The following is a 20,694-nucleotide window of genomic DNA, read 5'->3' as shown; positions in this document are numbered from 1 at the left end:
GGGGGAGGGGGAGGGAAGGAAGAAGAGAGAGAGAGAAACAGAAAGAGGGAGGAGCTTGGTTTTCTCTGCATCTCCTGCAAAAGAAAGAGAGACAGAAGGAGGAGCTTGGTTTTCTCTTTGCATCTCCCGCTTTCCAAGCATAGTCACATGATATCGAGATAGATATCATTTATCAAGTCATGAATAAGCATGCTTCATTAGGTTATAACTCTTCACTACTACTGTGCTGAAACAGAGGTCCTGTGGAGACAGAGGAACAGCAACTTCATGGGCATGGTCCTCTTTCTAGGTGGAGAATTCACCTTTAGATTTCCTCGGTGGACCTCCCTTGGGCAACATATTGCCAGGACAGTGCAGGACATCAAGCTCCCTGACAGTGATTGTGTACACAGATGGGGAAGACATTCTTCTGCCTGAAATAAAACAACAGAGGAATACTGATCACAGAACTCACTTTTCCTATGCACTCAGTGTCTATAAAGAAAAATGATCTGTAGTATTTATGCCTCAAAGCCAACTCTGAGGGCAAGTGGAGCTGTCTTTCCCCAGAGCTAAAAATCTGCCTATAAATTTCATAAAGACTACCAGCTTCAGTATTTATCCCTCCACAGTTGTACTGTAAAAATATTTGCATGAAAAGAACATCTTTGTTTCCTTAAGTCTTCATCTGCTCTTGGTACTCATTTGCTCTTGAAAAGGGGTGATATAGTCTTTTTGTTTTTGATCTATAATCGTTTCCACAGCAACCAATTGTGATGCCACAGACCAAGGATTATAATTTCTGCTAGAGAATAAACAAATGAACTTTGAAATAAAGCTTCTCATTTCTCCCAAATGGCCCTGAGAACAAGAAGACCAATTCTAAAAATTTTAGCTATAAAAAAATTAAAATAAATAAAATAAAATTTTAGCTACCCAAGAAATAATTTTCAAGAACATGAATGCTCCTTCTTTAAAAGTCTATATAATTTTCCAGCTTTATATTCAGCTCATCTCGTAAAACAGATATTTACTAAGCACTTACAATGTGCCAGGTACTTTGCTAGACTCTAGAGTACAAAAATAAATGATGCATAAATTTTGCCCTTGAATTCTGAATCCGAGGGTTCCTTTAGTTTTTCTTACCCAAACTTAACCAAAGTCACAATTACTAGAATTTGTCAGGATTTTGGTATGCAGCTATGAGTTTTACTCCACGGGTAATGGGACTGGCGTTTTTGTCTACGTTTGTTACATGTACCATGTGTGGGGTGATGGGATTTTTTCATTTTCTGACACTCAATACATTCAAAGATTTGGAAATTTAGTAGGTCAGGGCAGTTAGTGTCTTAGCAACTGTCTAAAATCTGTGTATCAAAGTGTTTCCTAATCTTTTAAACAGAAAAATCAATCTTTCAGACTCAGATTTTTTGACCCACTGTAGGGAAAACTCATGTTTCTCTTTCTCATATTCTGTTACTTGAATGTATGTAAAATAAGATTAGGGAACAGCATTTGTTCTCTATTATGCTTCCCTGGCAGAACTTCTTAGGGTTTCTCTAAGCTGTGGGAGCAGTTAACAGGCATAGTATTTTGTTTTATAATTTCATCCAAAATTCCCCTAGTTGGATGAAATATATGCCCCCCCACGAGAAAGAAATATGAGATGCCAAGGATTCATGTAGATATTTTTCTGTTCTTCTCTTATTATAAATCATTGGTCAAGGAGACCTGCTTATATTTTAATATTTATATTGGTAAAAGAGGCTCTGTCTTGTGGAGCGTGCCATTTATGTTTGTTACTTTACCCATATTGTTATTTATGAAATTGTTTAGGCTTTTTGTTTTTTTGTTTGCTATATTGTTCGGTTTTCAAAGCATACCTTTGAAATGGAGTAAATAAGACTCACTCCGTGTAAAGACTGAATCTATCACTTAATATTTTTTCATAATAAACAATAGGTGTTTTAAATGACCTCAAACATACTGTCTTTTCCAGAATAAAATTCTTTTTACTTTTATTGGATAGCTTGATTAATAATACTGTTTTTCTGGCCCAGGCACGGTGGCTCACACCTGAAATCCCAGCACTTTGGGAGGCCGAGGTGGGTGGATCACGAACTCAGGAGATTGAGACCATCCTGGCTAACACGGTGAAACCCATCTCTACTAAAAATACAAAAAATTAGCTGGGCGTGGTGGCAGGCGCCTATAGTCCCAGCTACTCAGGAGGCTGAGGCAGGAGAATGGCATGAACCTGGGAGGCAGAGCTTGCAGTGAGCTGAGATCCGGCCACTGCACTCCAGCCTGGGTGACAGAGCGAGACTCTATCTCAAAAAAAAAAAAATTTTTTTTTTTTTTTTTTTTTTTTTTTTTTTTTTTTTTTAATGTTTTGGAGAGAGAGTCATGCTTTGTTGCCCAGACTGGAGTGCAGTGACATGATCTCATGTCAGTTCACTGCGACGTTGAACTCCTGGGCTCAAACTATCCTCCTGCCTCAGGCTCCCAAGCAGCTGGGACTACAGGTGTGCATTACCACCTTTTGTGGCTACTTTGAAAAATTTTTTTAGAAACAGTATTTCACTATGTTGCTAAGGCCAGTCTCGAACTCCTGGCCTCAAGTGATAATACTTTTGATTTTGAAAGAAGCAGCTATTTTTACAGGGACATTATCAGCAGACAGACATGTATAAATATCCTAGCATGGGTATGTTTACTCAAATTTGCCGTTATTGGATCTGAGAAGGTATTTTTATTCTTCCAATATACTCTAGGCCTTGTTCAATTTGTACAACTTGAATGGTCTATAGCTTAGCCAATGCATTATTTTCAGTAATTTTGATAATCAATATAATTGCTATAAAGTATGCATTTACAGCTATCAGCATTGATAGAACATACTCGAAGAATGCATCAGTCTGTTATCCTCAGGTTTGTAATCCTGGTATATATGATAAGACTACATGTAATTCCAAAAGAAATACATTTCCCAACCTCAAAAGACTTTCACATAAATTAAGACATGAAATGATTAAAATTTTTTAAAAAATGTATTTTATATACATTTTGCATGCACTGGGCTAGCCATTTTATAGACTACACAGATGTATACCAGACAGTATTTCTGTTCAGAAACTTACTATAGAGTTGAGGAAATAAAGAATTGTCAAATGAAAAGATAAGTTATGATAATGAATTCAAACAACTTTACAAGAAGAAATGCTGCAAGGCTAAATGTAGCTAGTTGCCAAATGGATGCTCCAGTCTGTAACATGATAGTGGCACACGTGGAAGCATGTAAGAGAGAGCTCCAGGCAGTAAAGAATTGGGAGAGTAGGATTTAAGCTGAGCCTTGTTGAATGGAAGGTAGGATTTAGAAAAAAAAAAAAAAAAAAAGAACAAGAAAGTGCTCTCCAAGCAAGAAATATTCCAGTGCGAAGAAGTCAGAAATGAGAACCTCTGACATGGACAGATGAAAACAGAGCCAAAGGCTGGAATTTAGAAATATTCACTAGGACTGATTATTGAGTTGTTATGTACCCTGAGGACCACAACATGGCAATTCCTGACTTTAAAGAACATTAAGTCAGTACAGGAAGCAACATAATATAAAATAAGTCAAATGTAGACACAGAGTGCAATAGGCATTCAAAAACAAATCACCCCAAAACGTTTAATAATCTTTCAAAGAGAACTAAAGCTAGTTTTTGAAATTTCAGTGTTAGTTTACCTATGTATTTAGATTACAGTTACTGTTTCAGCTTTGTCTTTGCACACAAGCTATAATTGTGAGCTTTCTGTTGTGTTTTATTTAATGTCTACTGCATCCCCTTAGTATAAATATGCCTTTCACTGGCAACCTACATTTTGATCATGTAGCTGTCTCTCTCACAGTAGTTAATAGAATACTTGAAAAGGTGATGGTAATACAGGATGACAACTGCTGTACTTTTTCTGTGTTCAGACTCAGTAAACTATAGTTATGTAGTTAAGCCATGCAGTTCTTTGTTAATGACAGATTTATTGAAGACAAGCTTTCAGAAGCTTTCAGATTCTACTAGAAATCCTATTAAAGTGCTATCCATTAAACCATTAGAGTAGTCATTAAAACTGTTAGTGTAGACTTGTTTTTCATGAGTTATTGGTCTCTCACCATTCTTAGTAGTTTCTGCCAATACAGCTCTACCCTTTGCTGCATTATGGCTATTCAGTTCCAAGAATGTGCATCGGCTTTCTCTCTTTTCCTGCAAAATTTATGGTGTGTGAGGGTTTCTACACACTGTTGGGTGTGTAGAAACAAGGGAGAACTTGAGATGTGTCTTTTTGTTCCCAATTATTCAAGTAAAGATTATACTTAAGATCTCACTCTTCTGGATTTGATAGGAATCATGTTAGAATCTAACTATATATTATAGAAAGCTGTGATTTGTCTTTCATTATCAAAAAATTTTGGAAATAAAAACTGTAGGATGAATGCATCATTAAGCCAAAATTGACAGAGGTATCTGGTGTTTAATCCATTTTCCTTACTATCCACAGTTTTTAAGTGAGGAATTATGCTCTATGATAATAAATTTATAATTTATGTATTTATTAGAGTGTAGTACTTAAGAGCTCTGTCTTCAAAGTCAGGAATCCCTGCATTTACATCCCAGCTCTCCTAATTTATGGACCACCAAGAGTGACTCATGGAAAGTATCTTAACCCCTCTATGTCTCAGTTTCTTTATCTGTAATATGGAGATAACAACATCTAAGATACCTCTAAATTTGTTTTAAGAATTACATGAGATTCTTTAAGTAGTGATAATCCACCCCTCATTGTCATCATCATCCTCGAAATCAGAAGTAATTTAACCTGATTACTTCTCACTACCATTCTTTGGTGAGTTTAGAGTAAGACAGTCTAGTCTTGTGTTGGCCCTTTAGTATTCTTTCCTGATCATAAATCTACACTGAACTTACCTTCATGGACCCCAAAAACCAGCTGAAAAATTTTCTATGGATTTCACAAAATCCCTTCCAGAGTGTTGAGTCCTACAGTCTGCTGCTTCTGCCTCTGACATGACAAGAGGCAGTCACATGTGCACTTGTGAAAAGTATTCTGCAACTGTCTTTTTTTCCCTCTTCCTGGAAAGTAGTACAATGTTCACAAATGGAAAAATTAAAGAACATGGATAGTAAACATAAGAAAGTAAGTTAAAATAATTGTCATTTATCACAGCTCAGAGATAACTGCCGATAGCATTGGTGTATAACATTCTAGGTTTTTGTATGTGTGTGTATTCATATACAAATGCCGTGCATATGTATACATATGTATATATTTTAACAAAAGTACTGTTTTATGTTTTTTACTTTCCATGTCACTAGATGCATAACAATTTTAATACCTTCATATTTTTTCATACAATCTGCTATTAAGGCTATTTCCAAGCTTTTCAAAGTTAAATGATTGTATACATGTCCTATACATGTGTTCAGGGGAAAGATTTTTTCTTTCACTTTCAAGGCTTTCTGACAGAATTTAGTATCTGAAGTCTAACACCAGGAAATGGATGAATCGAAGACTGACTTAATTTTTGAAGAAGGTGCACAGTGGAGTGAATTGAGCCAGGTAGAGAAGGCAAAGTGATCCCAAGGCAGGCTTCCAGACCTTGAGAATACCTTGATATGGTCACTTTACAACTTGCTTCTTAGTTCTGAAACTTGAGAGAGATCTGTTTTCTGAAAACCTCACTTTCATTCGTGGTGTGATCTTGGTGGTCATGTAATTAGGATGTGACAACTAAATGCTACCATCATTCTGAGAGGACCAGGTTTTCATAGTCATCGTCCTCCCTGGCCCTCCATTGTCTGCCTGTCTGTGCCTTGTTTTCTCTCCTACTGACCGACATAGCATTTTTTTAGATATGCTAATGAACAAATTTTTAAAAGACATGTTAATTTATGTTATAATGTTTAGAATATATTACATTTGAAGACACGTATCATGGTTGAATTGTGTAATACTCACACAATAGAATAAGTCTATGGTTTTATTTCCAAAGCACTAAAAATAAAAAGAAATTATGGCATAATTACATTTAATATTCCAATCACAGTTTTAAATATTATAAAATATTATCTGTGATATGCAAGGTTAAAAATCATGTCTATAGAATGAATTATCAGTTTGTAAAATTAGTTCATTTACTTTGATCATAATTGAATACATATCCAATTACAATTGAATACATATCCAGCCAGCTTATGTACTGCACGTTCCTTCCATCTCCAGTGCTGTCTTAGAAGGAGGAAAAAACGATTATCTGAATGGGCTAAATTGTTGGTTTGTTAGAGAGCACAGTAAATGTGTGCTGAGAAACAGATTCTCTGCTTTCTCCCTTCTTCTCTCTTCTGTGCAGTACCATAGGTAAGGTGAACAAGGGTGAATCATGGTAAGGTCAGCTACTTTCTCTCGTTCTGGATTCAATATCTCATTGCTGCATCAATAGTGTTAGATAATTAGAGATAGGTATTGCGTTGTAGAAATTTCTCTTTACTTTTTCCCACCCACCTATCCATGTGATAGTTTGTAAGTGTACTTAGGTTTTAGCAGAGACTGCCATCTCTGCCATCAACAGACAGTCTCTCTCTCTCTCTTTCTCTCCCCCTCTCTCCCCCTCCCTCCCTCCCTTCTTCCCTCTCTCTCTTCCTCTCTTCCTCCCTCCCTTCCTCTCTTCCTCCCTCCCTTCCTCTCTTCCTCCCTCCCTTCCTCTCTTCCTCCCTCCCTCTCTCCCACCACCCCCCGCCCCTGCACGCCTTCCCTCCCCATACATGTACACGCCTGACTGATGGTAATGACACTGTCATGAAGCTTGCCTAGATATAGATGTAAATATGAGGAAGTGAGGTAGAACCAGCTCTACCTTGGGGTGGCCATATAGTTGCTTGCCCAAACTGGGACACTTTGAGAGTGAGAAAGGGTCCTATTAATAACTACTCTGGGACGGTAGGTGTGAACTGGGATGTAGGGACTACCTAACTCAAACTCAGCCTATTTTAGAGCTCCATTCTGGAATATTTATCCTTCCATCTGATCACATTCCTCCATTCTCCCTATAACTCCCAACATAAATGGCCTTGAGATCTTTGGGGAGCACAACTGTTCAAACAAACCAAAAAATGAAAACAACTATTATATTAAAATAGCCAACTAATTGTATAAACCCATACTGCTGTGCACAAAATTGGGTAATATGGTATATACAGAACTGTCATTGGCAAGTAGCCATTATGTGTTACTTCCAAATAGTAAGTACATATGTAAGAGTTGGAAAGCACAGTACAAAAGGCTGTCACAGGATAGCTTAGAATGAATTTCAAATGCACAAAAGTCAAAGATGGCTTTTATGAATTGGGTTGCAGCCACTTGTGAGCTGGGAGCCATTCTATTTGTTTAAATTTTGTTTTTATATCTCTGGCCTATTCCAGTATATATTTGTTTTATCATCACACCTTTGGAGGAGAAATTTATTTAACTAGTTCTGAGGTTCTAGGGTGAAAGTAATTGTTGCTGTATATCCTACGTGTAATGCGTCTTAGCTATTCATTCCACAAATACATTTTAAAATTCACTATATGCTAACCACAGAATATACAACATCAGATAAATCACAACCCCATAGCAGTGTTCTCAAGTGATTCCATTTTTTTCTAGAGGTCTAATATATGAGATCATCAATGCAATGATTTTTTTCTAATATTTAACTTAGAATAGTCTCTACTTTTACAAGATAAAACTAATATACATTTTAAAATACTAATCTTTGAAAGTAATCTTTTAGTTTAGAAAGATACTAAACTCTAAAATTCTAGATTGTGTCTATTTGTTCTAGTCTTTCTAATTTTATCACATGTGAGAGACAAATACACGTGACACTTTAGATTGTAAATACTTTCTAAGACACCTGAGCACCATGGGTATAAGTAGTAATGATCATCCTGTGTGTCTTCTTTAATTAGACACCTATATTTAGTATGGTATATTGCTACCTTACCTGCAAGGACTAATGATTATTAATGGCAAAGGGTTGTTGGTATATATACTATGCCTAAAAGGCACATGTGGATAGTCATGTTTTTTAGTGAGATAGTTGTACTAAATACATTTGGCATGAAATGGAGTACAGGAGTTTTTAAACTGATTATTTGGGATTTTCTGAGTTCCGACAAAGACTGGGAGAAAGCATTACTCTTTCTTATTTCATTTTGGATGTAGAATTTTTATCTCTGAATCAGAACATGAGATTTGAAACGCATTGACTGAACATTAGCAAAAGTTTATTTATGTTTCAATTTAGAAGTTCATCTGTTCCCTCCACCTACATCTGAAACTAAATATGGGAAAAGAAACAAAGACTTAATGAACAAACTTTCTGGTAAATGACGAGCAAAGCAATGATGAAAGTCTGAAATACATCTATGTTTAGGATGCAAAGTAAAATAATAGGAAGAAAATAGTGTATTTAAAATTAGGTTAGACATTTTCATATTTGATTAAAAGAATTACTGTTATCACTGAAACTCAGCTAATCTGACTTTTTAAAATGAAGATGATTTATCTTAACAATTTTCCTTATAGTGTTTCTTAAATGATGTTGTAATATCAGTCACAACAATTGTGAAACTAAGCTATTCATTCATAATTTGTTTTTTCTTTTGAATCTACTTATGTACTGGGTTTTCTGAATGGTCAAGTTTCTATTATATGAAATGCAAAAAGGGAGAAACATATGCTATGCTCTTTTTTATTATCTCTGCCAGAAAAGTAAATCAGGTTTCAAATTACATAGATGGACATGTTATATAGTAAATAGGAGAGCAGAAATAGATTTATTTGTATAAATTGGACAGTTGCCTCAGTTTTATACTTCACTATCAAAAAAGGCACAGTTAGCATCAAGGAGAATGCAGATATTCCTTGGAGGCTAAGATTGTCTTCGATCCGGGATATTCTTATACAAGTCACAAGGTAGAGGCAAGAGAAGGCAAAACATCTAGCATTCTTTTAGTGATAACTGTGCATCAGGTGCTTTACACTTAATACTTTGGGATCTATACTGATGTGTCAGCATTTTCAAAGGGCAATGAGGAATTAATGCATTCATCTAGTTAATTTGATGTCAAAAACTGGTACCTTGTTATCCATAGAAAGGATGCAGCTGTGAATTAATTCTTCCTAACTAATTAACTAAAACACTCATTTATTAACACTGTAAATTAGTGTTTAATGCTGCACACTGATTGTATTTGCTAGATAATTTTGTCTGTTACCTATACTCAATAATATACTCTTTAATGTTGCCATACTCTTTAATGTTTCTAGGTGTGCACAACCTATTTTAATATTTTGTTTAATGAGATAGGGTCTTGCTGTGTTGCCCAGACTGGACTCAAACTCCAGGGCTCAAGACATCTTCCAGCCTCAGCCTTCTGAGTAGAGTAGGTGGGATTACAGGCACATGCCACCTCACCAGGATCCTCTTTAATTATTAAATATCATAGTCTATAAGTGATTTGCAGATCAAGTGACTTCTTATAAATGATTGTAATTATATCTTACCAATTCAGTCAACATTGTCTATTTAAACAAGGCAGTTTAATAAATTTCTAATAACATTTTCTTGCCCCAAACTGCCTGGAAATTCTTTAACACTCTTTACTTTTTCAAATAACATCAGAAATTCTGATCTGTGAATTGTATTTGTAAAGTGATTTCCAATGACACACTCTATTCTTAAGAACATCAACTATATAGAATTCAGAGATGTGAGGAAATAAAAAAAGAACATCACCTATAAATCTGTCCATCTCTTTATTATTCCCTTTATCTGATGTAGGAGATAAATAGCTAAAAATGAAAACATTAGGATTAAGACATATCACTGATCTTATTCCTCTAGAACATTGTCTTTGGAAACTAGAAATGTCTTTCTTCTGCATTGAGTAATATTCAGGAAAATGTTTGGCATATTAAAAAGCAGTGTATAGTGTTGGGTGTGGTGACTCACGCCTGTAATCTCAGCACTTTGGGAAGCTAAGGCGGGTGGATCACTTAAGGTCATGAGTTTGAGACCAGCCTGGCCAGCGTGGCGAAACCCTGCCTCTACTAAAAATACAAAAATTAGCCAGGCATGGTGACACATGCCTGTAATCCCAGCTACTTGGGAGACTGAGGCAGGAGAATTGCTTGAACCTGGGAGACAGAGGTTGCAGTGAGCCAAGATCACGCCACTGCACTTCAGCCTGGACGACAGAGCCATGACCCTGCCACAAAAAAAGCAAGAATAACAATAAAAAATAAATATGAAATTAAAAAAAAGAAGTATATAGTTAAAAAAGTCTAGTTATTTAAATTTTCGATCTTAAAGTTGTATGTTCTTTTTTGAACTCTTATTTGGAACGATCTCTCAAAAATAATCTTTTCTACAGTCACACACTAAAATAGTAAAACAGCTTATCTGAATTCTAGAGAGTACATCATGTTGCCCTACTAAGTTAAAAAAAGAATTAAGTATTTTTGGTTTTATTGTTGTTTTCGTCATTTTAATCCACGTTAGATTAGGATAATTCTAATATACTTCTGGGAGTAAATGGTTTCCTCAGTGAAATAAACTAATTCATCTTTAGTACTGTGATATAATTGAGAATAGATTATCAAAAGTTTACCTCAAATATTTACCCACTTCCCATGAATTAATGATTTACTATGAGCATAGTTTATCCTTTTTGCTTCTCTACATATCAGTTCTAATAATATATATTATTACTTTAAGTAATTTTCTGTATTTGTTATATAGTACGTTAGAGTCAGAATTTCAAATGAAACCATTAGACAACAGGTAAAGCTGATGCATTTTTTCACTTATCTGAAGCCAGAATTTTAACTGTGTACAAAAATATGTGACTGAAACACTTTTTGATGTCTTCAATGAGTGTGGTATGTTTATACATTTTCTATGTCTTTTCTACTACTAAAGGTGGGGCACTCCCACATCCATTCATTTGTTAATACTGAGAGTCTTGAAAAGTCTTTATTTCAATCCTTCACACTCTAACATTCGCCTAGATCAGAGGTGCTCTTATAGAGAGAAACTCAATACAAGTTGATAACTAATTGGGTAAAGAGAGATAAGAGAAAATGAGGACACAAACCTGACACTGGGTTGACATTAATAGGGAAAGGGAACACAGAGCAAACAGACCCAAGTTGCCTGACCGGCCAGACCTAACCAGGGGCAGCCAGAAAGCTAACACCCTGTTCTCTGACTTCCAGATTTTGTTCACCACTAGACTTTCCACTCCTTCCTCACATTTCAATTTCTGAAACATCATAGGATTCAACTGAACTCATGCTCTTCTCTTTGAAGAAAGTATTCATTATGCCAATTGCAGGCTTTTACTAATTGTGCAAAATATAGCCCTTCCCATCTATGCAAACATGGTCTTTTCCAAATGGGCATATATTAATTTACCATTTTCAAACAGAGAAGAGAGAGACAATGAATGAGAATTTTAAAAGGCATAATTGCAGAATACACAGTGAATTGTAGATTGTTCTTCTAAACCTCAGAAAGGACTTGAGAATATCTCAGAGCCAACCACACTAAGAACCAAATGAGCCTACTGAAAGGGAGATATGTGTAAAGATAGTGTTTCTTTGGAAGTTAAGGTCATTGAAAGTTCAATTCCCTGTAAAAAGAATGGTTAGTGTGACCCATGGTTTGACTAGTGAAGTAACTGGTCTATTCCTTCTATATAATTAAATTTTTGTTAGTTGTTTTAAAACACACAAAACCAGGATGAATCTTTTTTTGTGTGGTTTCTCTTTGATGAGTTTCTAAAGGAAATATTTTGAGGTTTTCTCTTGGTGGGATGAGGGAAAGTGAAACACAGAGCAACTAGTATTGTGTGGTGTTTTGCATATTTGAATTATATTTTCTTCTGGGTAAAAGGTTGAATTTTGCAGAATGATTAAAGGACTTTGCTTTAAGATAATGACTTCAGCATTATTGAAAAAGGTTACTCCCATATCAGGATATAATTTTACTCGATGACTGTAATCTGATGTTCAAATTGATGATCACTCTCTTGTTTGGAGTTTAGAATTACAAATAGAGTTCAGCAGTACTAAACAGATTGTTCCCAGACTTCCGTGCATTGTGTTTCAAGAGAATAGTTGAAAGGCAAGTGTGAAACCTTCAAGGAATCTTCTCCAGCATAACTAGAGAGAAAGCATCTTATGGTGGATGGGCCCTCAGCCTCCAGGACCAGAATGTGTGGACCCCGAGGCTGGCCTCTCTCCCTGCTAGCTGTTTGACCCTGAGAAAGTTATTTGACTTCTCTATACCTCAGTTTCCTCATCTATGGAACTGTAATCATAATGGCAACTACTTCTAGGTTATTTGCAAAGGTAAATGAGTTAGTAAGTACCAAGCACAAAGAAAACATAGTAAATGTTATCTAAGTATTAGTTATAACTCCTGGATATATTTATATTTTAATTCTGAATTTTTATCGAGAACAGAATGCGAACCTCTAATCCGTCTGCTATATATAGCTTATTTTTTCAATTACCTATTTTGAGATAAAGTTCTAGTTGATTAAATACAAACGATTAGAACTTTCAGACCATCAAGTTAAAGACTAAATAAATGCAAAGTATTTTATATTAGTAAATATCTGCTTGAGACTTTCCCGTTGTTCTTTAAATCACTCACAATAGGATTTTTTCTTCTATTGGGTCACTTTTTCTGAGTAAGCAAAGCCTTTGAGTTGAAGATCTGTTGTTAGCATTAGAAAGGTTTAGTCACAAGCTGAGGTGGGGAGGAGGAGTCAAGTGCCCAGTGTGCAGACTGGGAAGCAATGTAAAATGGTTCAGCATCTTGATAAAATTTTAGATGCTCTATAGGGTTCATCCAATATCTTTTTTCAAGGGGCTTTTTGATTGGCTGGAGACACAAAAAATATGATGAAGTAGCATTTTTGTTTGTGAATTCTGTGATAATTTATGAATTTTGTATCATGTATAAAAGCGTATTAATCAACTTTTAGTTGAATAAATCTAGCTTGCTTTATTTCTAACTTGCAAAATTCTCCACAACGGAGACTGAAGAAAGCCTGGCTAGGATTTCAGCTTGGGAAGGTCAAACTTCAGATTGAGTGCTGGGAAGGCAAGGGTATCCCACAGAAGATTATTTGGGTGGACAGCTAAGTAGACATAACTATGAGTCAAGCTCAGGAAAACCAAACACTAACAACATCAGACCCAAAAGAAGGAATTGAGTCCATTAAGAACAAAGAAGCTTATTTCAAATTGTTTTGAATAATTAATATTTGGGTAACCTCAGCTTAGCTTTATAGTAAAAAAGATGCATGGTTGGGGTGGACTGACCAAAAATACAGGGTTGAAGTGAAAGTCAACTTTTACATTCCTCAAGGTCTACGTTGCTCTTTCTCCATTTTGACCATTTCACTCTTTCTTAAGAGGACAGCAGCAACAGAAGCCTGAGAACAGAGAGGCAAAGCAACTGTGTCTGTCACCAGCAATTAGGGTCTTACTCATTCATGATACCTTTGCCTTATTAATATGGATAATTGAAATTTGATTTTCCTCAGCCAGTTTTGTGTGTTTCTTGAAATATAAAAGATCTTAGTATACCTCACCAACTTTCAGTTGTTATTCTTCTTTACTGAGTTTACTGCTCTCAGCATTCTGACAGGCTCCAAAAATAATGACCTCTGTTGTGTTTTGTTAAGCGTTCAGTCAGACAGATAGATACAGATGGATGAGTGCTGTGTTGCACAAAGACAAGTCAGCATTATTTAATCAATGTTTGTTTGATCCGTGTAAAACGAGTATAAATGTAAGCTGCATCCCATCTGTTTTATCACCCATGTGAAGCCAACCTCATTTTTAAAACTTGATTTCTTATGTAATTGCCCCAGAATGACACAGGATGATAAGTTGGGAAGAAATATCATTTGGGCTGGTGAGATAAAGGATAGTGATGTGTAGGTGTGTTTCTTAAGTTGGGCTTCTTCCTTTTGCAGTGGCATTCTGGATAGTTAAGTAGCATCATGGCTTAGTCATTACCGGCTGTTAATTGTCACTTGAGCTTTGGAATCACACAGACCGGGTTTGAGGGTAACTGTATGAATCTAACTGTGTGAGCTTAGCCAAATTACTTAAGTACCAGGTAGCACAGAGCCTGTCACGAAGAAGACCCTCAGTAAGAATAATTAAATTAATCTTTTTTTACTTCAATTTTATCATCTGCCAAATGGAAAAAACAATACCTACCTTACAAGAGCTGTGAAAATCAAGCATAATTCTTCATGTAAAGCATAATGACCTAGCACGTATTATTATAATTATCCTGTTATTTGTTGATCTTCATCTCATGGGCCGCACTTTAAACTTAAGCATATTCTCTAACATATGAGGCACACAACACATGTTTCTATTACTCATTTTTAAAGTCTTCAATGTAGGTATCAAATAAGTTCTTCAGAAGGCTGAAAACATGTGTCAAGAGTGGAAATGGACATGAGTTAACAGTGTCTTTCAGTTAACAGATGCAATTTCATTGCTATAAGCAAATGCATGCCATCTTATACATCTGTGGGTGATCTTAGTCTAAGTAAAACAAGGATATCAGAGGGAGTAATATCTTCTACCAAAAGCACTGCACATATATCAGTGAGCTTAGTAACTTCTTGGGATGTTTAAATGATGTGTAAGAAGCTTATGTATCCAATAATGTTCATCACTATAAAGTGGAATAGCAGTGGTAGTTATAATTCCATGATCACATACTTAATCACTAAGCCATATGATAGTGAGTGTTAAGTATTATAATTTTGGTATACTGTACAATAAAGTTTCCATAATTTGTTCTCTAACTCCCATGTTATATATAGGAATTACTCTGTGATTTCTCTTTATGAACTTTCTCAAAAACATTTATTCATCAGTTCTATTCATTTGCCTAAATAGCATCTGTAGAACCATTTACTGAGCCAGGTGTAGTGCCAATGCAAAGATGACTAAAGCTGCATAGGTAGGAATTTAGAATTTGGGTTGTAGGTCACACAAAGCCAGTGGAAGTTATTAAATAGGGAGCCAACCTGTCCAGAGCTATGCTTTAGAAAGACAGCTTTGGCAGCAGTATGAAGAGTGGATTGGAATAAGAGATTAGAGAAGGGATTTCAATCAGGCAACAGATACCAATGTTCTGGATGTAGGAAGTAGCAATGAGATTGCAAATTTGAGAGATTTTTAAGGCAGGCCTTCACCACCGAGTGGAGCTGCTCTGTGTGGACATGGTTCAAGGTTGACTTGAAGGCTTCCACCAGGGCATCTGAATGCTTCAGTATCTTCAGCTCATAGCATGCTTGGAGATAATTAATTTCTGCAAGGGAGATGAAAAATTTCCCTGGAAGAGCAAACTAGAAAGTCCCTTAATTACATTAGTTTTCAGGCTCTAAGGTATGGATAATTATTAATATTTTCCTGAATGCTGCTCAGTGATTGACTATTTTATGTATAGATTAACACAGGCTAAGAAAGGAAAACAGTTTAATAATCCTTAGTAAATTAGAGGCTGAAATCTATACCGCTGAGAATTTTAGAATGCTTGGAGGCTGTTCAAGACTACTAACAGACTTGACTCTTTACACTTGTGCTTTTAATGTTGTGCTGAATTGCTGAATTCTGTGCCTTTTGACAGAAAGTTTGCACATCTTTAATATTTTGATAGCTGTTGGGGATATGTTTTACTCCCAAATTCTAGATATACACATAAAGGCATGAAAAATATCCAGCATCAAAAGTAACTGCTAAAATTCTGTTAACATAATATAGTATCTTTTAAAAAAAAAAATTACCTGGGTATAAACCTGTTTTATCGTTCTTGAAAACCTGATTTTTATCATTTAAAACCATGTTTGTGTAATTAATGAACTTGTGTTTCCATATACCAATGAAATTATAAATCTTAAATATTATCAGCATCCTAAGATGAAAGAAAAACTATTTTGATTTCTATAACATTTCAGGAAATAAATTCTCCTAGAGTTTTATGATCAAACCTGAATTTGGTCTTGAAATGATTATTCTACTTCAATATTTTTAAATTACGTACTTTATATCTGTTTGGTATTTATTTTAGATTGTCGAATAATTTTGGTTGAAATGCACCATCAAAGAAAGGGATAAAATCAGAAAAAAAAAAAAAAAAACTAAGATTAAAATTAGGAATAAAAGAAGCAAACTATAAACATAATAACACATAATAATACATAGAAAAGATATAATGATGAATAGAAAAACAATTTATCTGCAGTGGGTTATATGTTATTAATCTGAGTATTAACTTTAACTGACCTCCCTTCTTTTCGTGCTAGCTATTTGAATTGTACAATTTGCCTTGGTCGTAGTGTGTTACAGAGAAACAGATAAAATGTTAAGTTGCCATTAAGTTGTAAACATTAGGTAAAGAATGAACAGTAAAGCCTGTGTCCATTGAAGCCAGTGAAAGACCAGTCAACTTAAAGACTCAGCTTAGGTCCAGATGGGAAAGAATAGGGAAGAATAATCAATATAAAATAAGGTTTACAGAACCGGAAGGAATATTGAACCAAGATAACTGGTAAACTACAGCAGCAGAGAGGGAAATGGAAAAGTGAAAAATAAGAACCTGCCTTTCCAATATTAACAGAACATCTATATTGATTTCGTTTTTCATTTGAATCAATGTTGGTGACTATCACTGTTTCTGCAATGATTAATCATTTTTTTGTTATGCTGGTTATATTAGTGTTCAGCTTCACGGTTAGGATCATCTTGTTGAAGTATGGCTTTAGAATTTTCCTGTTAAATCATGTTTATTACTAGTGATAAATGCCTATAATCTGGTGGTTTTCAGTATTGATTTTGTGTATATGTGTTGTTTTTCTTTTAAAGTCAATTGACCCTGGCCAGCAGTTCACATGGGAACATTCAAACTTGGAAGTAAACAAACCAAAGAATAGATATGCGAATGTAATCGCATATGATCATTCCCGGGTTCTCCTATCAGCTATAGAAGGTAAGGAAATGCAGACATGACTGATACCTTTATTTTCATGGATTTGAGTATGTGCATGAGAATATTGTTTTAGTGAGATTGTCAACCATCTATGAAAGTAATTAAGATGGCTGTGCCTGGTGGCTCATGCCTGTAATCCCAGCACTTTGGGAGGCCGAGGCGGGTGGATCTCCTGAGGTCAGGAGTTCGAGACCAGCCTGGCCAACATGGTGAAACCCTGTCTCTACTAAAAATAGATAAACTAACCGGGCATAGTGGCGGGTGCCTGTCATCCCAGCTACTCAGGACGCTGAGGCAGAAGAATTGCTTGAACCCAGGAGGTGGGGGTTGCAGTGAGCTGAGGTCATGTCACTTTACTCCAGCCCCAGCCTGGGCAACAGAGCGAGACTGTCTCAAAAAAAAAAAAAAAAAAAGGAAAAAAGAAAGTAATTAAGATTCAAACATAGCTCTTTCCCACTTTTTCTTTCTCACGCAAATAAATTATACATAGGCACACAATATCCCTGATACCATATGACAGAAGTGCATCTCTCATTACCTTCTTGCCTTTACATTAAAGATTTGATAATGTAGTTGATGTTTTATATGGGAAGCAAATTGAGGTTGCCCATTTTACTGATGGTTTTTGGTTGTTATGCACGAACAGGTGATTGTCAGAGAGGCCCATAAAGTAAATGGTTATTTTGAAAGGGCAGAGGGAATTGTTGGTTTGTAAATAAATCTGGATATCCGCTGGGGACTGTCTACAAGTTCAGAGTTGATAATGTGGTGATTAATAAAAATTAAGTACGTTGGAAATGTCTAATTTCTCTAATTTGTGGACTGCTTGGTAATCTGTCTCTTAGAATTTCAGTAAGGAGTACTTTCCAGAGGGAACGATTTTTCCTAAGAGATGAGGGTTACTCCTCAAATCTATCCAGCTTCATTAAGGATTCATGAAGGATCATTTTTCCAATGATAAATCCCTTTTGTGTGGCATATTAAAACAACTAGAAGTTCATCTTCAACACAGTATTTTCATTAGTTATTGTGGCTACAGTAGCACATTGGATTGGAAAGTCCTTAGAAAATAGTTTAGGAGGCCACTTAAATCTTTCCTTCTAATAGTCAACCTGGATCACCCTTGGCACATGCCATGTTCACCCTCATTAGTGCCCAGAAGAGTTTTATGGCCTCTTCATACTTGAAGGTTCACTGTTTACTTTCTTGAAGATATTGTAGAAAACAAATAAATTATACTAGCTTCAGACCGTTATTTTAGGGACTTTACAGTTGAAAGATGTTCATCTGTAGTTGTTCGAGTACCTTTCCCTTTTTTCTGCTTCCAAAATCTCTGATGACCACCACCTTATTTTATAAGTCTGACCACATCTCCTACCTGCTTCCTCTATGTCCAAAATTTATATGAAAGTGAAACTGCTTGAAAGCTTTCTCAGTAAGCACCATATGCTATTCATACATTTATTTCCAGTTTTTTGGGAAGAAAAACTATCTTTCAGCGTTTGAACAATCCTATACCTGTGGCCCTCCTTACCTCAACATGGCATTGTTTTGCATAGATATATTTTGTAGAATTCTTATAATAAATTTACTTTGGATGGTGGAAAATACTGTAATACCTTTTTTAGGCACCCAAAAATACTGGGTGTTCAAGAGTTAGCCTTTTTCCACACTGAAAACAATGATTTAAATTTATTACAATTTTACCAATACTAGATCAGGCATAGTAATGTCAAGTGGGTAATTGCTTCTTTTCAAATTCTGTTTAAAACCTGGAATTAATATATATGGATGATTACCTTACATTTATCTCTATGTTTTCCATTTTAAAATGTGAAAACTATAGAGTTTTGTGGGGGGTCTCAAGTCTCTTAAATCATCTCCGTAATAAATGAAAACTAAACCAAGTCACAAATAGCAGAGAGAAATCCTTTTTCCATTAGCAAAAGCAAGGTAAATTATTGAAATAAAATAAAGGAATGTAAGTTGAGAATCTATTTGGCATGATCTTGCCTGGAGAACTTGCCAGTCTGCCTTTGCTGTATTGCAGCATTGTTTCCACTAAGAATTAGTTCACTCAATAACTACCACTTCCCTGTACTTTTACTCACTTTGTCATTCTTTTTCTTAACCTGTTATTTTCCACATCTTAACAGTAAAGTTTGTTGAGGGATAAAAAATATACCTCCTTGTATCTTTATTCTGATGGTTGGAAACTAAGCACATTTCATTCCTATGCTGGTTTTATATTATAAAAGCAAAAGCACTTGAGTCACACGAAAACCTGCCTTTTTATAGCGCTGTGTTCACAAATACATCCTAAATCTAGAGCTGACCTAAAAACCAAACGTCTTTCAATGTTAAGTGTTATGCAAAAGGTTAGAAGCATTTAACTGAAGTTTATGAGCTATAGAGAGCTTTCATCTAAATTACAACCGTGAACGGCATTTTATCTTAAACTAAGTGCTAACGAGCAGGTATTCATGAGGGCAGTCAATCATCCTGTATCTTAAACAGAGAAGAGAAAATACTGGCAACTGGAACCACAGAACCACTAATTGAGGCTTCTCCTCTAAAGACAGCTTTGATAATACAGGGCCAGCTTTTAGTATATTGAAATATTAAGTGATTTCATGCACAATTTATAAAACTTAATGTGCTTGTTTTCCGTTCTAACCAATGTTACTAACTTAAGTGACTTTGGTTGAGAGTTTTAATTTGGGTGTTTTTGTTCTATTCTCAGTGGTGCTAGTTACTCCTTACATTATTTTGCAAAGTGATCTACGTTAGAACAACAAAAACTGGAAGTGGCCACAGTGATTGATGTTGTCTTTATATTTGTTTAATAGAGCAAGTGTATACCCTACTTCCACTGAGAGAATAATGGGGTAAAATTAAAAGAATCAGGAATTGTGTGTGGGCACTGATGTGCTTACTGAACTTTTTGAAAATAGTGGCTCTTGGTGACATCTTTCCAAATCACAGTCATTTTATTTAGGCTAGGAAAAATGCAGAATAAATACAAAAGAGTCCTAATTACAAAATGGTTTCAATTGTTTAATTATAGGGTAAGCAGTATAGAAACAGAATTGAATTTTTGACAAATCCAATTACCATTAGCATCCCCTCTATGTTTAAGCAGTTCTTAAGAGAAAATAGTAATTCCTGAAGAAGAGGGCAATAGGATTTATTTTAATGAGTTAAGATAAATATTTTCTTAAAAAAACTAGCTAGTATGATGGTGTGTGCCTGTGGTCCCAGCTGCTCAGGAGGCTGAGGTGGGAGGGTTGCTTGAGCCTGGGAGGTGGAAGCTGCAGTGAGCTGAGATCGTCCCACTGCACTCCAGCTTGGGTGACAGAACCAGACCCCATCTGGGGGGAAAAAAAAGTAAATTATTTTCAAATAAAGACCAAATGGAAGCTAATACTTGGATATGCATAAGCAGAATGTATAATATATGCTTAAACTTGTAGAATCCAAAGTTGTTCGCAGAGTGAACTATATATATATATATATATAGTCTTTGTTGTTGTCTTTGTTGTTGAATTGAGATACATATATATATATATTTTTTTTTTTTT

General features: G+C 35.5%; 1 protein-coding gene across 1 annotated transcript in view; it reads left to right on the top strand.

Moving 5' to 3' along the window:
* Positions 1-20,694, top strand: part of LOC108517204 (receptor-type tyrosine-protein phosphatase delta-like) — a 497,564-nt gene that overhangs the window by 387,170 nt on the left and 89,700 nt on the right. Inside the window, 1 exon segment of the mRNA XM_017854985.1 lies at positions 16,990-17,113. Within this exon segment, the coding sequence (XP_017710474.1) occupies positions 16,990-17,113 (124 nt within the window).

The sequence above is a fragment of the Rhinopithecus bieti genome, unplaced genomic scaffold (assembly GCF_001698545.2).
Source record: "Rhinopithecus bieti isolate Rb0 unplaced genomic scaffold, ASM169854v2 scaffold_38735, whole genome shotgun sequence".
NCBI lineage: Eukaryota > Metazoa > Chordata > Mammalia > Primates > Cercopithecidae > Rhinopithecus > Rhinopithecus bieti.
The sequence above is the reverse complement of the archived record's forward strand: the minus strand, read 5'-3'. Positions and strand labels throughout refer to the sequence as shown.